This window comes from Mastigoproctus giganteus, chromosome 10 (genome assembly GCF_048544385.1).
Source record: "Mastigoproctus giganteus isolate SK-2022 chromosome 10, ASM4854438v1, whole genome shotgun sequence".
NCBI classification, from domain to species: domain Eukaryota; kingdom Metazoa; phylum Arthropoda; class Arachnida; order Uropygi; family Thelyphonidae; genus Mastigoproctus; species Mastigoproctus giganteus.
In genome coordinates this window covers 151,128,381-151,149,104 of record NC_143584.1, presented here as the reverse complement: position 1 = coordinate 151,149,104, position 20,724 = coordinate 151,128,381, and the positions used below count along the sequence as shown (strand labels likewise).

At 37.9% G+C, this 20,724-nt stretch overlaps 1 protein-coding gene across 1 annotated transcript in view; it reads left to right on the top strand.

Moving 5' to 3' along the window:
- LOC150079381 (uncharacterized) overlaps nt 1-20,724 on the top strand; it is a 195,909-nt gene that overhangs the window by 17,309 nt on the left and 157,876 nt on the right. The window contains exon 3 of the mRNA XM_090383046.1: nt 11,543-11,748. Coding sequence (XP_090239172.1) covers nt 11,543-11,748 — 206 coding nt within the window. The remainder of the gene's footprint in view (nt 1-11,542; nt 11,749-20,724) is intronic.

Below are 20,724 nucleotides of genomic sequence, written 5' to 3'. Positions count from 1 at the left end.
ACGCATAATTATATAGTAATACGCTTCACTGTTTCTATTTCATAGTTTCTAATCAAATACTACTGACATTTAATTTATTGATTTTATTAATTTAAACTACCATGCCCCGAACTAGAGCAGCAAAGCAACGGGCACAAAGTGGCAGGAGTGTTGTGACTCGGGGGAGAACTGAGGGGGGCGATTCTCCAACGCGTCACAGCCTAAAAAAATGTGCAACTTGTGAAATGTTTGCCGAACTCTCTGGAACGGAACATGATATTGCCATGGGGGATGTCTTTGTGTGTGCGCGATGTAAGGAGTGTAAGGAAATCAGGCGACAACTCAGCGTTGTTATGGGCCTATATGAGAGTTTGAAGGACAGGGTGGATGCCCTCGAAGGAAATAAATTGAGGGGCCCATCAAGCTCTCAGCTGCCCACATCAACGCCAGAGCTTGCACTTGGTCATCACGCAACACAGCGGCAACCCCCAAGGCAGAATGCGCTGGTCCCACAGGGACTATTAGTTGTTGGTGACTCTATTGTCAGGGAAATGGGGAACATGCTATGTAAAAAGGATAGGTGGAACAGGACCAGGGTATGTCTGCCAGGGGCAAAGGTTGATGACGTTGTAGAGCGGATATCATCTTTCAAGGGCACAAAAGGTGATATAGTTGTACACGTTGGCACTAATGATATTAAGAGTAGGAGACCGGCAGAATTACTCAACAAGTACAGGTCACTGTTGAAAAAAAGCCGAGAATTAGGGTTGAATTTAAAAGTGTCTGCAATTCTGCCCAGACACGATAGGAGACACGATATGATGAGAGCCTTGTCGATCAATTCGGCCCTGGAAAGATTGTGCAAGGCTCAAGGGGTAGAATTTTTTTCAGCCTGGACTGTACTTGTTAACAAGAGAGATTGCTTCTACAGGGATGGGATACACTTAAATAGAAAGGGTGCAAGAATATTTGCTGATGCTATCGAGGCAGTGTTAGGTGGGTCGGATAACTGCTAGTTTGGGGGGATACAAAGACTAATAGTTTAACAGTAACCGCAGGCAGAGGTGAAGGTGATTCTTGCACAACTTCTATTAGAATAAGAAGCGACCTGGAGCGAGGGGTGTTGGGGGTTTCAGGGACGGATGGCAGTCATCCTGGAATAGTTGGGTATATGGGATGTGTTAGGGTAACAAGGAATAGGCATAGGAGCATGTATGCTTGCATGTATACCAATGCTAGAAGTATAGTAAATAAATTTGATGAATTTGAAGTGTTGGTCAAGACATCAAAGGCGGATATTGTTGGGATAGCAGAGACGTGGTGTCACAAAGATATAAGGAATGCAGAACTGGAATTTGGGGAGTACAATGTGTACAGAAAGGATAGACAGGACAGAAAGGGAGGAGGTGTTATGCTGTTAATTAAGAAAAACATAAAATCAAAAGAAGTGCATCCAGTTGATATAGATGGACAGTGCACTGTTGAGTCAGTTTGGTGTGACATAAGCACTGCAAAAGCAAAAATAAGAGTAGGAGTGTGTTATAGGCCTAATGACTCGAATGAGTACAATGAACAATTGTACAGAGAAATAGAGTGGGCCAGTAAATCAGAATGTCTTATAATGGGGGATTTTAACTTCCCAGATATTGACTGGAACTTGTGGGTTGGTCACTCACACACTAGTCAGACTTTTGTGGATTTATTGGATAATTGTTTTCTGCAGCAGCATGTTCGAGAGGCAACCAGAGAAAGTAATACTCTTGATCTGGTTATCAGCAGTGATCATTCGTGTATTAAGAATTTGCAGATAAAGGAACCACTAGGTGGCAGTGATCACAGTGTGCTGAAGTGGGATTTACTCAAAGAGGTAACTACCGTCAGGGGTAAAGGAAAGGGTTTTTGCTTCCGTAAAGGGGAGTACAGTGGTCTCAGACAGTTTTTAAATTCTGTACAGTGGGATCGACTGACAATGTTACAAACAGTAAATTCTAAGTGGGAAGCATTCAAGGAATTAATCGTGGAAGCTACTAGACTTTTCATACCGATGAAGAAATATTGTTCAAGGTTTAGGCCTAAATGGTTATCAAATGAACTAATGAGACTCGTGACAGAGAAGAAAAATGCATGGGATGCATATAAATTATCAGGCGACGCAGAAGCCTGTAGCAGATATAAGCTAGTCTGTAATCAGGTCACAAAGGAGGTGCGGCAGGCAAGGGCGGATTACGAGAAATCTTTGGCAAAAGATGCTAAGAAAAACAGCAAGGATTTCTTTACTTATATAAACTCTAAAAGGAAGGGGCTGAATATGATTGGTCCACTTGACATCGATGGTTCGACTGTTGATGATCCTGCTCAGATAGCAAACAAACTGAATGAGTATTTTGCATCTACATTCACACGTGAGGAATCATTACAGTTTGAAAATGGAAGAAGGTTATCAAATTGTAGCAGTGTGCTTAATGATTTTGTAATAACTGAGAGCAAAGTGGAGGAGAAATTGTTGAAGTTAAACATAAGAAAGGCACCTGGGGTGGATGGGATCTATCCAGTTATATTAAAGGAGGCGGCAAAGCAGCTAAGCAAACCCTTAGCCATAATTATGAGAGCATCCTTGGATTCAGGGGAGGTTCCCACGGACTGGAGATGTGCAAATGTATCCCCAATTCACAAAGGAGGTTCGAAGGGTGACACGAATAATTACAGACCAGTTAGTTTAACTTCTGTTCCGGGTAAAATAATGGAGTCACTGGTTAAAGATGCATTGCAGGATCATCTAGACAAGACTGCAGCAATAATTCAGACACAGCATGGGTTTGTTAAGGGAAAGTCTTGTCTGACAAATTTGATTGGTTATTATGATGTGGTCACAAAGGAACTGGATGCAAAAAATAATTTTGATATCATATACTTGGATTTCAGGAAAGCTTTTGACACTGTTGCGCATGGAAGACTACTGTACAAATTGGAGCAGAATGGTATTAAGGGTAAGTTGCTACAATGGATAAAAGGATGGTTAAGTGGGAGAAGACAGAGGGTGGTAATCAATGGGTGCTGCTCTTCGTGGACTAATGTTATTAGTGGAGTCCCACAGGGTTCGGTGTTGGGTCCACTGTTGTTTTGTATATTTATCAATGATATTGATGAAGGTATATCAGGCTTAATGTCGAAGTTTGCAGATGACACGAAGGTTGGCAGGGTTGTTAATGACAGTAATGGCAGTGTGCTACTGCAACAGGATCTAGATAATTTGGGCAGATGGGCTAAGAAGTGGCAACTGAAGTTTAACCTTGATAAATGCAAAGTACTGCATATGGGTAGAAGTAACCCCAGAGAAACGTACCAACTGTGTGGTACTACACTTAAGGTGGTAGAAAATGAAAAAGACCTGGGAGTAATTGTGCAGTCAGATATGAAGTTTTCTGAGCAATGTAGACAGGCTGCTAGGGCAGGTCATGGGGTTTTGTCAATGATATATAGGAATTTTGCTAGCAGGGAAAAGGAGGTGATTGTCCCTCTGTATAAGGCAATGGTCAGGCCACGCCTTGAGTACTGCGTACAGGTCTGGAGGCCTCATTTTAGGAAGGATGTAGATTTGCTTGAGCGTGTACAGAGAAGAGCAACACGATTGGTGAGGGGAATGAAGGGATCCTCTTACCAAGAGAGGCTTAAGTTCTGCAAATTGCAGTGGCTGGAGACTAGGCACCTGCGCGGTGATCTGATTGAGGTCTATAAGGCCTTGAATGGGTTGAGCACGCTGAATTCTGATGGGATCCTCCCACTTGTTCAGAATACGAACCTACGGGGACATAAGTTCAAATTAAGAAAGGATAGATGTAGAATAGATGTGCGGAAATTTGCCTTTAGCCAGCGGGTGGTTAATTGCTGGAACAAACTTCCATCTGTCGTTGTGGAAGTTGATAGGTTAAATAAACTTAAGGAGGAACTGGACAGGCAATTGGAGGGTATGGTGTGATTTTTTTTTTTTTTTTTTTTTTGGCTGATGCTGCATAAGCTCCTACACTTGCTTTCTTGCATCAAGTGTCACTACTACTACTACTACTACTATGTGGACACCTGCCACAGTTTATCAGAAACTTCCCACATCACTGCTCATTTCCAGTTAGAGTCAATAACCAGTTATCTTCACATTTTATCCAGGAAGAAGGATCCCACAAGGTTCTGTGCTAAGTACTACCCTATTTAACATAATAATGAATTCAATAACACAGGACCTACCACAGACAGTGTCCATTACCCTGTATGCCGATGATGTCCATATCTCCTGCTATTCCCCTAACATTCAAATGGCAGAAAAGACAGTTGTAAGGTGCCATTTTAGCAGCCCTTGTGCCACTAAACAACATATCAACTATATCAGCAAGGTGCCATCAACAAAGCTGTTAAATGGTCCCAAAACAATGGTTTTCGCCTCTCGCCCCAAAAGACCGTTCGGATAAGCTTCTGTAGAAAGCATAACCTACATTCAGAACCAGAATATAACCTAGAAAATCAAATCATCCCAGTTATTCCTAGTGTCTGCTTTCTTGGTGTAGTTTTTGATCAAAAACTTACCTTCATTGAACATATAAAAGAGCTTCAGGTTACTTGTCTTAAAAATCTAAACTTCTTAAGAATACTATCTCGCGCAACATGGGGAGCCAACTGTTATAGACTACGGTTCTGCAGTCTACAGCTCTGCTAGACCAAGTGCTTTGCATTAGCTTGACCCTGTACACCACAGTTCTCTTTGTCTTGCACTTGGGACATACTGTACATCGCCAGTTCAGAACTTATATGCTAAAGCAAATGAAATCTCATGGTATCTACGCAGACAAACGCTTTATTAAACTATGCAACAAAACTCAAAGGACAACCCTACTTGAAATGGACTTTTCTCGCCCAAATGTGGAAACCTTTACATAACTTACCCATACAAACCCATTAACAGGGATAGCCTTCACTCTCTGTTCACTGACTGGCAACTTGACCTTGGTAAGATACAGTCTACTGCCTCTTTTACAGTCACACCTTGGATGTATCATATAATACCATAAATACCACAAATTCACACTGCGTTGAAAACCATAGGCACAGTACACAGCAATCTATACGAACGATCTAAAACTGACACTCATGTTGGTGCAGCAGCATTATTTCTCAACATTACCGTAGCCAAAAACTCCCTATTGAATGTAGCAGCTATACTGCAGAACTCTGTGCTATCCACATAGCCTAAAATTTCAGATTCTCAACAATATATATATAAATAACATGGTATATAACAAAATTTGTATAAATAATCTGTATAAATAACAACGTACTGCACTATGTTATTTATACAGATTTCATTAGGGCTATCCATCTATCCAGCAGAATAAAAATCAAGATAACCCCTTACTCATACAGATTTGGAATACCATGACCAAGTTAAATAAGCACAAAAAAACAAGTTCTCTTTTATTGGATCCCTGGTCACGTTGGAATTGCTGGAAATGAACATGCTGACCTAGCTGCCAAAACTGCTACAGATCCTATAGATCAGTCCTTTAGTGTACTGATCTCAGATTACAAGTTAATTATAAAGAAGCGATATCTTGAACAATGGCAACACATCTGGCAAAGTCAAGTTGGTAACAAGCTACTCCTTATAAAGAAAGATCTCAAACTGTGGAAATCGAGTATACATGAGAACAGACATGAAGAAGTCGTACTAACCCGACTGCAAATAGGCCACACAAACTCAACACATTTTGATCTGCTTGCAGGCACTAATCCACCACAGTGCACAAACTGCAACACCCAGCTCATTGTCTAACATGTACTCATGTATTGTCCCAAATACAATAGTGACCGAAAAGCAATGTTAACCTCATTGTCCATGACGAACACTTCTTTCAGTATTGCTGACCTCCTAGCAGATATGCCACACATGGTCAAAATTTTTACTTTCCTGAAACAGATACAACTGTACAATGCAATATAAACTTGAATATTTATGTGGATAAAACTATGTATTTAAGATTACAGCCACTCCACGACTTACGTAAGGGTTACCTTTCGCAAAACTCTATGTAAGTCAGAATTTCCTGAAAGGCTTATGCTGCACTTGCAACTATGTGCACTGAATTTGATTGAAGCAAAAAAGAAATGTTCGACAAACATGTACATGTAAATAGAATTATTTATTCAATTTTTTATCTCATGTGCAGGAAAATTTTCAAAAATGTATAAAATTACAAAAGTGTGCAGTTATAAAAAATTTACTTTAATATTGTGGAAACTAGCACAGTGCTTGAACCTATTAAACCACCTGTTGCCTGCCACAAGCTGGGCTTGGGGATTGCCATACTTATCCTTAATATCTTCATAAATACTTCTTGCTTTTGCTTGAATGGCCATTAGACTCAGGGCACTTGCTTCTGAATCTGATTTTCCATCCATATTATTAATAGCTTTTCCATCTTCGATATAGCACCTAAATGCTGTCTTGTGATCACTGTTGATCTTAAATGCATTGATCCTTCAATGTGTTCTTTTATACTTGCACTATTTGCTATATCTGTCAGCACTGATAGGTATGACAGGAGATTGTGAATGCATTGGTCGAATTGTTAATGAAAATCTAAGCTACAACATCTTACCCACCTCATTTTCAGGTACACAAGGCACAGACTGAGAAACATTTCATCAAAAATAGTCCTTTAAAATAGTATTCACTGTTGAAGCAGCAGGGCCTAATTCTTTTGCAATAGATGACAAGCCCTCCTGCTTCTTAATCATTTTCATCTTCATTTCTAAATCAATTTTGTTTCATTTCCTAGCACTGCCACCACTTGTAATTTCTGTTGGTTGCTTTCTGTTCATCATTGTAATAAGTAAATAAGAATGAAGAGAAGATTTTGAAAATTTATTTATTTTTTTTGTATGATTGAAGATTTCAGTGAAAGGGAAACACATTTCACCTAATAATGTAAAATCTCACACAGTTCCAGTTATCAGTATTATTGCAAATGTAATAAGATTGAATTTACTACCCGTTTATAATAGATTTCACTAACAGAAAAGCCCAATAAACCAGAAAGTGCAAATTGTTTTTATTGTTTTATGGCCGTGACCTCCAGAAATGTGCTTTAGAAAAATATCACAAAGGTGTTCAGAATTGATTCTTATAACGGAACATATGCTAATGATGAAAGTGTAGTGAATTCTCCAACTGGACCATGTAACCCTTCCCCTCAGCCAATAGTAGCATTTGTAAACTTGTTGTGCTTATTTGACATGAATTTATATGAAACTAATATATAATTTCCATTATAAAAATAACCTTTTACAGAGTTAAATAGCTTAGTTAGATAGCGAAAATTTCAACTTCTGAGGTTTTGGAATGAATTACCAAAAAAAAAAAAAAAAAAAACCTATTATTGGGTTCAATTATATCTTTGCAATATCTCCATTTATTGCTACTGGATGCAGAATACGTTTCCATATTTATTATTTATTTATTTTTTTTTTTTTTTTTTTTTTTTTTCAGTTTGCATTGGCCAGCAAAAACTTGTGTAAATTTGAATTTATGTAATTCGAGTATTACATAAGTTAGAGTGCCTGTACCTTAGTTAGGCACATTATGGCCTTTGCATCATAAAGCCTATAAACAAATTATAGTTAATTTTACAGTTAATTTGTTTGTGTAGCTTACATACTGTGCATATTGACTTTCAGTATTTTCATATTTTAATGCATATTAGTAAGTCTTGTAGCTTGTTTTAGCTTATTTTATTTGATTCGATAACTTATCTCTTTACTAAAAGCTTTGAACTGAGGTGATTCATTGCTCTCTCTCTCTCTCTCTCTCTCTCTCTCTCTCTCTCTCTCTCTCTCTCTCTCTCTCTCTCTCTCTCTCTGTGTGTGTTTGTGTGTGTGTGTGAACAATTCTGTTAAAAAATCTTATTTTCAAACTGCAATGGAAGTTTTGTATTAGCAAATTAGTATTTATAACAAGATTGTAGGTATATTGTTATCATTGCATTTTAACATTTTTCTAATCATTGGTTCTTTAAGCTCTTATATATTAAAATTCATACTTCTGTGGTTGCATGTCATCTCTAACACTGCAGCTTTTTTTTTTTTTTTTTTTTTTTTTATCACAACTGTTTTGCCAGATTTTTGTATATGTTTCCTTCCATTTTCACCTTAGATGTAACACCATCCAGGTGGCAATGGAGCAGATAGTTCTTGAATACAGATAAATGGTAAAAATACCTTTTTAGCAGGAAACTGTTATTTATATGCAGTTGAATACCAAGATAATTCATTGTGAAGGTATTGTACAAGGTGCTACCCAAAATGTATTTATAAAATAAATTAGACTCAACCCAGATCGTATTCGCCACCGTCACCTTCAAAGTATTCTCCTTGAGAATGTAAATACCGATTCCAGTGCTTCTCCCATGATTTGAATACATCCTGAAAGTCATAGTGATCAGCACCACCTGCGATTTGGTTTGGATATCCTCTAAACTGTCAAAAAAAATCTGATGAGTATGGGGTTGGTAAACCCAGGGTCCTGAGCTGGATATCATCATTCTTCTGTTTCTTGGTGATCTCTCTCTCTCTCAAAGTAACTTGGGAATTTTTTTTTTTTTTTTGGTTGTTGCAGCATAATCCTTAGGCTTCCTTGCACCATATGACTAATAATAATAAAATCTTCGACCTTTCAGCTTGATTTTTACTCTTGGGAAGAGAAAAAAGTCGCAGGGAGCTAAGTCTAGCGAATGGAGGGGCGAAAAACTGCGCCACAGCGAGAGATGGACCCAGTTCTTTGTGTGTCACTTCTCTGGATGTTTCCTCCTGACGGCTTCCTTAACTGCCTCAAGACTTCACAGTAATACTTTGTGTTGCCGTTCTGGCCAGGAGGGATGAATTCCTTATGGATAATCCTTTCAATGTCAAAAAAGCAGATCAGCATGGACTTCACATTGCTCCTCACTTAGCATTAGCATTAGTAGAGGCATGTGATGCAAGAAAGCAAGCTTATGCAGCATCAGCCAAAAAAAAAAAAAAAAAAGCTCCCATTTCACCCCTCCATTCATTCCAAATACCTGTCCAACTCAGCCTTAAATTTATTTAGGCTATCAACTTCCACAACAAAGGATGGAATTCTGTTCCGCCAACCAACTACCTGCTGGCTAAGGGCAAACTTCCACACATCTATCCTACATCTGTCTTTCCTCAATTTGAATTTATGCCTTCTCAAGTGATTATTCTGAGCAAGAGGAAGAATCCCATCAACATTGAGCATGCTCGCTCAAACCATTGAAGGCTTTATACACCTCAATCAGATCCATCACAGGTGCCTCGTCTCCAGACACTGTAATTTGCAAAATTTAAGCCTTTCTTCATAAGAGCAACCCTTTGTTCCATTCACTAATCTTGTTGCCCTTCTCTGTACTCATTCCAACAGCTCTACATCCTTCTTAAAATGAGGCTTATAGACCTGTATACAGTACTGAAGGTGTAGCCTGACCATTGCCTTATACAATGGGATAACCACCTCCTTACCCCTGCTAGAAAAATTCCTGTATATCATTGACAAGACACTGAGCTACTCTTGCAGACCGTCTGCACTGCTCGGAAAACTTCATATCTGCCTGCACAATTACCCCCAGGTCCTTTTCATTCTCTACCACTGTCAGTGTAGTACCACAGAGTTGATATGTCACTCTGGGGTTACTGCTTTCCATATGTAGTACTTTACATTTGTCAATGTTAAACTTTATTTGCCACCTCTCAGCTCATCTCCTCAACTTTTCTATATCCTGTTGCAGCAGCGTACTGTCATTAGTGTCCTTAACAACCCTGCCAACCTTCGTATCGTCTGCAAACTTAGACATTAAACTTGATATACCATCATCAGTATCATTTATAAATATAGAAAACAATAATGGACCCAACACTGAACCCTGAGGAACTCCACTAATAACATTAGTCCACGATGAGCAGTGTCCATTGATTACCACTCTCTGTCTACTCCCCCTCAACTATCCCTTTATCCATAGCAACAATTTGCCTCCAATGCCACACTGCTCCAATTTGTGCAACAGTCTTCCATGTGCAATAGTATCAAAATCCTTTCTAAGATCCAAGTATATAATATCAAAGTTATTCCCTGCATCCAGTTCCTTTGTGACCTCATCATAGTATCCAATCAAATTGGTCAGGCAAGACTTTCCCTTAACAAAACCATGCTGTGTCCGAGCTATCACTGAAGTCTTATCGGGCTTTCTTCAGTTTGGGCAAAGATGGGCTCTTCCACTGGGAAGATCATTGCTTAGTTTCTGGGTCATACCCACATACCCAACGCTCATCACCAGTGATGACTGTAGAAAAGAAGTTTTGATCACTTCTGGCCTATTCTTGAAGATCTCTGCTGCTAACTTCCACACAATGCTGCTTTTGGTCCTCACCCAGTAACTGTGGCAGAACTTGGCCGCAATCCTTCTTATGTTCAACTCGTCTGACAAAATCTGCTGACCCGTGCTGTACGATAATCCTAAAATTCCATGATTGTTAGGGATTGTCTGCCTCCAGTCTTCACAGATTGGCTTCCAAACTTTTGCAACATTTCCTGGGGTGGTGCTCGATGATGGACTCCCAGAGCGATCGTTATCATCAACTGACATTGACCATTTTTAAAATGGTTAAACCGGTAGTAGGTCTGCATCTGGCCTAAAGCATTGTCACCAAAAGCTTGTTTCAGCTTCTTTTGGGTTTCTGCTGCTGTATCGTTAAGATGGAAACAAAACTTGATGCAAGCATGTTGCTCTCTCATATCAGCCATCCCAACAATCACAAACTACACAAAACACACTGCCAAAGAACTGTGCATAGATATTCAATGACTCTATCCAGCCCGATGCCACATGGCACACTGATTCACAAAGGATGCTTGCAGTGTTAGCTAATGCCACAAGTCTATACTAGACGTAGTTCCCACGCAACATTCAAATTTTGGGAACATTTGGGTATCACCTGGTATATGAGAAATAAGCATTGTTATAGAATAAAAAATTTTTTTCTAATGCAAGCTGCAGTTTTTTTAATCTGTTATGCCTACTAATATAAAAAAAATGAATTATATAATTTTGCAGTTATTTTAATGTTTATTATTATCCTGACAGCCTTTTTAAATATGGCTACTATTAGGAAGAAGTGCATGCATTCTTTGGTTAGCAAAATAATAATGTGTTGCTACTGTTTAATGAATGGGAAGAAGTGTTTGTAAAGGAAGTTTTCTTACCAAAAAGAATTCCTTTTATTGTTGGTGATCCAGTTTTAAAAATTTGTGGTAATCCGTGGAATTACACTCACATGATGTCGTCATCCCTGATGACTTACTGTTCCCTATATTTCACCTGAACATAGGTTATGGTGGAAGGAGTGTGAATAAATTTATATTTGTTCTTATTATGTGATTGCTTAATTGTTTTAAATTAGACCTTAAAATCTTTGCTAAAAGTTCACCCTGTATCTCTCTCTCTCTCTCTTTTTTTTTTTTTTAAAGCTTGAGCAGTTGTGGACTTCTTTCGCTAATAATTTACAGCTGAAGTACTCTGGTCCCTATGATTCTGATCTGCTGTTGGCCCTTTGTCCACTTCTGGAGGCAGCTCTATCTCATCCTAGGCGAAATATCCAAGAACGAACTCGTCAGATGTGGTACTCTACATTTGGTCACAATAATGCCAGCTTGACTTTTCCTCCATCACTGAAGTAATATATACTTAATATTGATTTATACATTACTGGTATATAGTGAATAGTGTGTTTTTGTTCATCAAACCATTTTAGTTGGATATATTTTTCAGCTTTAGAACTGAAAATTTAAACTGATTTAGATAGCCAGCAGACTTTTGAAAACTTCCATTTTAAGACTATCATTGTGGTATCACAATATGCAAAGGAAATTTTTTCTCTTTTAAAGAGTACTGTAGTGAATACTACAGAGTTTGATTTATATAATACACCAACATAAAAAATATTGTTTGTCATATATTTAAGCAAGTTGAAAAAATGGTACCTTCTCAATCAACAGAAAGGCTGGCTACTCATTCATATGCAGACCTGACATATTAACCCAGACAAGCATCAATGAGGTATTTGTTAGCAAAGTTTTCACTGTCTTTCACAAAACATGACTTTATGAGCTGAATGCCAAACAGTATTTTTATTGGTGCATTACATAAAACAAACTTGGTACAAATTTTTTCCCAATTTCAGAATTTCTGTTTGTATAGTATTCTTTCAGAATGAAAAACTTTCTGCTGCATACTATAAATTCCATAATGTTTATAATTAAAATTCTGCAGTTTCAAATTTGCCAACATAAATTTTGCCATGAGTCTTTTAAATTTTAGTTCTGAGACTGCAGAGATTAGTAAATGTATAAAACTAAAATGATCCAGTGAATCAAAAATTGCCATGAAAAGTTATTATAAAATATAACAATTCATGTACTCATTGTTTTCTAAATACTGTATGTTCTGATATATGAGTTGACACTGAAAGATGTTTAAAATGGCATATAAGTCAACCCTAAAAGGGTTGACTTATATGCTAAGTATAAAATCCTAAATTTGAATTAAAGAAGCTTGCGTAGTGTCAGAAATAAATTCATCCAGGACTGCAATGTTAACACCTTAACTCCAAATGGCCAGGTGGATTGTCAAACACTGGCAAGTCCTGTTGTTGAGACTGCTGCTTGGCAAAATGAAAGAAGAAAAAGTTTTAAATTCAGAAACATTAAAACTGTTTCTGAATTTAAACAGTTTTTAAATTTAAAAATCAAAAATGTTACATCAAAATGACATATTTGGAATGACATAAATCAGAGTCTGTATACTAATTTATATTACAAGAACATATAATGTTTAAGTTTTAAAGACACTTCTTCACTGAATTAGATGTACAGCTGTAGTTGCACTTTCATAATCGCCAAAACAAAACTACCTTATCGTACACTATTCAGAGCCATGCCGAGGGTAAGACGAATGAGGCTTTTGCCTCAGATTAAAAGCTGAAATAAAAATTATATAATTGCCAATTTTTTTTTTCAATTTTATGTTTTGATTATTTCAATTCGTTTATTATCTTGCTTTTGCAAAATGAAAATCTTTGTCACGGCACTGTGTACAGATACTGAGCTCTGCGCACCATGGTTGTCGTTGCAGTGGTTGTCATACCTCAATTTTAATTTTTTATTAAAATGTATACCAGAAATTGTAATTTAAATAAGTCATTTTTTAATTATTATTATTATTTTTTAAATATTTTAGTGGAGGGCACAATTTGTCATTCTTTCCTCAGGTACTAAAATGGCCCGGCAATGCCCTGACACTGTTACATACACAGTGCATCTAACATATAGAAGAGTATTAATTAATATTTTGGTTCAGTTTTTGGTGATAAAAATGTATTTAATTTTTTTGAAATTAAATATCTTCTTGAGACTATTGCTAGTTAGCCAAAATGTACAGAATAAATCATGTAAGGTTTTATGAGTCTTTTTTTTCTTGGAAAATTAAGTTTAGTCTTAGGGGATCTTTGTTTAAATTTTCCATTCTTCATCTCAAGTCATGTTAATATCAGGAATCACTTTTGAGCACGATGGTGGTTAGCAAATCTGATTGCTTTTTGATTTTTACTCACCCATTTTAATCCATTTTTATTAGGTGTGTTAGCCTAGTGAAAATGGATTAAATATGCATAATGTGCCTATTGTCTTTTCATTAAATTTTATAGTTAGGCATTTTAGAAAGATTTGTCAAGCCATTTTACATTTCATTAAAATTAGACCAATAGAAATCTGGCAATTACATTTTCTTCCCCCCCCCCCCCCCGCATATATAATAATTTCACTCCCATTGGATGGATTTCAACAAATTTTATATTTTGTTCAGTTAGACCAGTTTGTCAAGCCTTCCTAAAATTTGTTGAAATTGGACTAATAGAAATCTGGTAATTATTATTTGTTTTTTCATACATATCACAGAGGCTGTCCATATACTGTATATTGTAGCTGAAGCACTGGATACTGTTTCCCCTGTGATGGTTGGAAGAATGAATGGTTAATGCAAGAGATGTGCAAAAACACCTCTCAATCATTGTGGGGTTGTCTCATACACCCTACGAGAGTAGCTCCATGCGGGCAAAATTTTTATGGCTCCAGCTAATAGAGAAGTTTCTCTTAAATTTATGCTGTTTTATTGACTGAAATTAATTTATTTTCTAGAAGTAGCTTTATATTCCTAGTTACAATACTTAGTTTCTTTTTAACTTAGATAAAGATTTTGTGGGTTATTACTTAGTATCGGTAAGAGTATCCAATCCATGTCTTGGACAAGATTTTGCAACTGTGGCAAATGCCAAGTTTTTAATTATATTTAGCTGTTTTATTGACTTAATTGTTATATTAAACTATTTTATATAAGTAGCTAATAGTCCCACTCAAGCTCCTTGGTTTATTTTGAATTTAGATAGTGATTTTGAAAGTTAATACTTAGTGTCCATAGATTTACCGTTCATAATGTGCTGCCATTTTTATACTATACAACATATATTCCAAACTAGATAGTGTAAGTTTTAACGTAAAACTAGATAGCGAAACATGTAGCACTGTATTAGAAATCTGTTACCTTAGTATAGTATATTATTATCAATTAATCAGTGAAATTTATTAATCCTGTTAAATTTCATTGTCAATTAAATTGCACTTAAATGGAATCATGACCCAGACTAGAGCAGCAGAGCAATGCTCGCAGATTAGCCAGAGTGCTATGGCTCGGGGGAGAACCAAAGGAGGCGATTCTCCAATGCATCACAGTCTAAAAAAAGCGCGAAATGTGAAATGCTTGCGGATCTGTCTAGAACAGGACATGATCTAGCCAAGGAGGATATCTTTGTGTGTGAGGAAATTAGGTGCCAACTCAGCATTCCAATGGGCGTCTTTCAGAGTTTGAGGTGTAGTGTGGATGCCATTGAGGAAATTAATAAGGGGGGGCCATCAAGCTTTCAGCTGCCTAACTCAACATCAGAGCTCAATCCTGTAGATCAGGCAACACAGCAGCAATGTCCAAAGAAAAATGCGCTGGTCCCACAGGAACTAGTTATTGGTGGTGTCTCTATTGTCAGGGAGACGGAGAATATATTATGCAAAAAGGATAAGTGGAACAGGACCAGGGTATGTCTGCCAGGGGGAAAAGTTGATGATGTTGTAGTGCAGATATCATCTTTTAAGGGCACAAAAGGTGATATTGTTGTACACGTTGGCACTAATGAACATAGGAGTAAGAAATCTGCACATGTACAAAGTACTTAACAAGTACAGGTCAGTGTTGAAAAAAAGTTGGGAGCTAGGGTTGAATTTGAAAGTGTCTGCAATTCTGCCCAGACACGATAGGAGGGGGTATATGATGAGAGCCTTGTGAATCAGTTGGGCCCCTGGAGAGATTGTGCAACTGATTGAGAGACTGCTTCTACAGGGATGGGATACACTTAAATATAAAAGTTGCAAGAATAATATTTGCTGATGCTATTGAGGAAGTGTTAGGTGGGTAAGAAAACGGCTAGTGTGGAGGGATTCACAGATTAAAAAAAAAATTAATGGTAGCTGCAGGCAGAGGTGAAAGTGATTCTTGTACTGCTTCTATTGTAACGAGCAGCAGCCTATAGAGCAACCATTTTCTGGGGACTTTAAGTAAGAGCTGCTGGGAGTCATCATGGAACAAATAAATACCTCAGCTGTTTTAGGGTAACTAAGAATAATTAAATTTGATGAATTTGGAGTGCTGATCAAGGCATCAAAGGCAGATATTGTTTGGGATATCAGAGACATCATGTCAGACAGATATAAACAATGCAAATTGGAATTTGGGGAGTACAATGTGTAGAGAAAGGATAGATAGGGTAGGAAGGGAGGAGGGGTTATGCTGTTAGTTAAGAAACATAAAATCTAATGAAGTGCATCCAGTTGACATGGGTGGACAATGTTGTGTCAGTGCAATGTTGAGTCAGTTTGGTGTGACATAAACACTGGGAAAGGGAAAATAAGATTAGGAGTGTGTTATAGGCTTAATGACTGATTAGTACAACAAAGAATTGTGTAGAGAAATAGTGGGCCAGAAAATCAGAATGTCTTGTAATGGGAGATTTTAACTTTACAGATTTTGACTGGAACTTGTGGATTGGTCACTCGCACACTAGCTAGACTTTTTTGGATTTATTGGATGACTGTTTTCTATAGCAGCATGTTCGAGAGGCAACCAGAGGGGGATAATACTCTTGATCTAATTATCAGTAGTGATGACGCATGCACTAGGAATTTGCAGATAAAGGATCCACTAGGTGACAGTGACTGCTGTCACCTAGTGGATGTAACCACTATCAAGAGTGAAGGGAAGGGTTTTTTGTTGTCGTAAAGGTGACTACAGTTGTTTCAGGCAATTTTTGAATTCTGTAGATTTGGATCAACTGATGGTGTTAAAAACAGTAAATTCTAAATGGGAAGCATTCAAGGAAGTAATCTTAGAAGCTACTGGGCTTTTCATACCAACTAAGAAATACTGTTCAGGATTTGGGCCTAAATTGATGTCAGATGAACTAATGAGGCTCGTGGCAGAGAATAAAAATACGTGGGGGTGCATATAAATTAGCAGGAGACACAGAAGCCTTTGGCAGATATAAGGTAGTCTGTAATAAAATCACAAAAGAGTTTAGGCAAGCGAAGGCTGATTATGAGAAATCCTCAGCAAAGGATGCAAAGAAAAACAACAGACTTCTTTACTTATGTAAACTTTAGAAGGAAGGGGATGAATCAGAGAGCTAAATGATTTTGTAATAATGAAGAGCAAAGTGAGCAGAAATTTTTGAAGTTAAATATAAAAAAAGGCACCTGGGGTAGATGGAATCTATCCAGTTATACTGAAGGAGGCAGCGAGGGAAGTAAGTAAACCCTTAGTCATAATTATGAGAGCATCCTTAGATTCATGGGAGGTCCCCACGGACTTGTATCTCCAATGTGCAAATGTATCTCCAGTTCACAAAGGGGATTTAAAGGGTGACGCAAATAATTATAGACCTGTTAGTTTACCTTCTGTTCCGGGGAAAATAATGGAGTCACTGGTTAAAGAAGTGATGCAGGATCGCCTAGACAAGACTGCAGTAATAGTTCAGACACATCGTGGGTTTGTTAAGGGGAAGTCTTGCCTGACCAATTTGATTGGATACTACAATGTGGTCACAAAGGAACTGGATGCAAAAAATAATTTTGATATCATATACTTGGATTTCAGAAAAGCTTTTGATACTGTTGCACATGGAAGACTGCTGTACAAATTGGAGCGGTATGGCATTAAGGGCAAGTTGCTGCAGTGGATAAATGGATGTTTGAGTGGAAGACAGCAGAGAGTGGTAATAAATGGACACTGCTCTATGTGGACTAATGTTATTATTGGAGTCCTGCAGGGTTCGGTGCTGGGCCCACTGTTGTTTAGTGTATTTATTAATGAGAAGATATATCAAGCTTAATGTTCAAGTTTGCAGATGATACAAAGGTTGGCAGGGTTGTTAATGATAGTAAAGACAGTATGCTACTGCAACAGGATCTAGAAATGTTATGTAGATAGGCTGAGAAGTGGCAACTGAAGTTTAATATTTGCAAATGCAAAGTACTGCTTATGGGTAGCAGTAACCCAACAGAAATGTACCAACTGTGTGGTACTACACTCAGGGAGGTGAAGAATGAAAAACACCCAAGGTAATTGTGCAGTCGGATATGAAGTTCTCTGAGCAGTGCAGACAGGCTGCCAGATCAGGTCATGGAGTTTTGTCAATGATATATAGGAATCTTGTTAACAGAGACAAGGAGGTGATTATACCTTTGTATAAGGCAGTGGTCAGGCCACACCTTGAGTACTGCGTACAGGGTGGCCTCATTTTAGGAAGGATGTAGAGTTGCTAGAATGAGTACAGAGAAGTTCAACAAGATTGGTGATAGGAACAAAGGGGTTCTCTTACCAGGAGAGGCTTAAATTCTGTCAGTTGTAGCATATGGAGACTAGGCACCTGCGAGGTGATCTCATTGAGGTGTACAAGGCCTTGAATGGTTTGAGCAGGCTCAATGTTGATGGGCTACTTCCACTTGCTGAGATTAAGAACCTGGGGGGGGGCATAGATTGGGGGCATAGATATGCAGAAGTTTGCCTTTAGCCAGCAGGTGGTTGATTGCTGGAACAGACTTCATCTGTTGTTGAATTTGATAGCCTTAAATAAATTTAAGGCTGAATTAGACAAATTTTTGGAGTGACTGGATGGGTAAAATGGGAGGGTTTTTTTTTTTTGGCGGGGGGGGGGGGCTGATGCTGTATAAGCTTGCTTTCTTGCACCATATGCCTCAACTAACACGTAACAGAATGAAAATAATTGTAACAACAACATGGGGGGGTTGCAGTACCACAAAGTTTGAGAACCCCTGGACTCTACAGCTGCTCATTATACTCATTAAGGTCATTAGAATATAACTGACAGCACATTACACTATCGATATCAACTGGATGCTCAGTCTTTGATTTTTATGTGCTTTTTAACTAAGAGCTTAACCTCTTCTCCCCTCCCCTGTCCTTTCTATGCACATTGTACTTCCCATATTCCAATTCTGAATCATTTATATCTGAATAATACAATGCATCCATTATCCATGACATCTGCATTTGATGACTTGACCAGTACTTCAAATTCATAAAAATATTTTGGGCTATGCTGTTAACATTGGTGTACATGGAAGTATACATGCACCTGTTTTTACTTTTAGTAATGCTAACACAGCCCAGGTATTTGCTTGTTCCTTTAAGAATCCCAGCAGGTGTTGAAATTCACTGACAGGGAATTCATTTACCAGGCATGTTCCAATAAAAGCAGTATAAGAATCACTTATACCCCTGCCACCCTCTGCTGTTAATCACTGGTCAGTGTATCTCTCCTAGCTAGCATTTTTCTGACCCCCACCCACCACTCTTTTGATAGCATCAGCAAATAATATTGCACCCCTTCTACTTGTATTTAAGAATATCTGATCCCTGTAAAAACTGTCTCTCTTGTTAAAAAGCATAGACCACACTTAGAAAAATTCTAGCCCATTAGCCTTGCACCGTCTCTCTATGGCCAAATCGATTGACAAGGCTTTCATGATATACTCCCTTCTGGTGTGTTGGTCCAGATTACTGACACTTTTTCAATTTTAGTTCTAACCCTCAGCTTAGCTGTATACTTGTTAATTAAATCTTCAGATCTCCTACTCTTAATATCATTAGTACCAACATACACAACACTCAACTTTTGTGGGAGCAATATGGCCTTAGTTGCTAATGCTCCTAAAAACCAAATAACAACAAGAACATCAACTTTTGTGTCCTTAAAAGATGATAGCTGCTCTACAATATTATCAACTTTAGATCCTGGCAGACATACCCTGGTCTTATTACAGCTGTTATTTTTGCATAATATATTTCCTGCTTCTCTAACAATCGAGTCACTAACTTAGCTGCTTTTTGTGGGACCAGATCTCTGCGTTTTGTGGGACCAGATAATTGTAACAACAACAAAGTTGTTGTTACAATTATTTTCATTCTGTTATGCATTGGTTGAGGCATATGATGTAAGAAAGCAAGCTTTATACAGCATCAGCCCAAAAAAAAAACTTCCCATTTCACCCATTCGGTCACTCCAAATGTTTGTCTAGTTCAGCCTTAAATTTATTTAAGCTCTCAACTTCCACAACAACAGATGCAAGTCTGTTCCTGCAATCTGCCTGCTGACTAAAGGCAAACTTCCGCACATCTGTTCTACAATGTGCACTGTAATTGGGTACTCTGTAGTGCAAGTTCTGTTTTTATAAAAATAAAAATAAATCCATATAAAAAACATTGTTTGGTAAGGTAAAGTTTAAAAGCATAGTGTATTTGTAAACAAGCTGTATTTATGGCTGTATTTTGATGTAAAATGTGTATTTCTGCTATTGATGAAATTGAATTTCTATTGCAGAATGAACTTTTAAAAAAATTCCTACCTTTTCTGAGAAATGTTTTGTTTTTCTCTTGCTTGTTTTCCTGCTTACTTTCTACTGCCTGATCTCCAGCTTTTTGAAGTGAAAAGTTGGCATCTGTGATAAAGTTAATTGTACTGAAAGAAGTCAGGATGCATGAACTATTTCCACTTATACCACTGCCACATCAAGGAACAGTTACAACACCAGTGCAACAAATGTTCCTGACTGACCTTAGTTGTATGGAGTTTTATGTTGTCTTGCAACAAGACAATCCCACTTGTTAACATGCATGATCACTCTTAATGGCTGGTCATAATCACTCCAACACCAGCATATGGGGCAACCAGTCTGTGAGAAGCAGTCCTCTTCAGTCAAAGAAGTCAGTATATTCTTTCCAATGCTGTCAACAGAACAAATTTTTCTGGATAGACAGGACTCAGCTTCCATGGCTGGAAAATGCATTTAGTCTCTGAAACATTTAGTCCTACTCTGGCTAGGAGGTGGGAAAGTCTTGGGTGAACTGCTGGCCCTGTTTAAATTTAAATTTCCTGCACCACTGAAAAAAACTTTTGTCCATTTAAAGCAGTTGACCCCATATATATGTGGACATGTATATGAAAAGGGCAGCTCCTAGAACATTTGTTCAACTC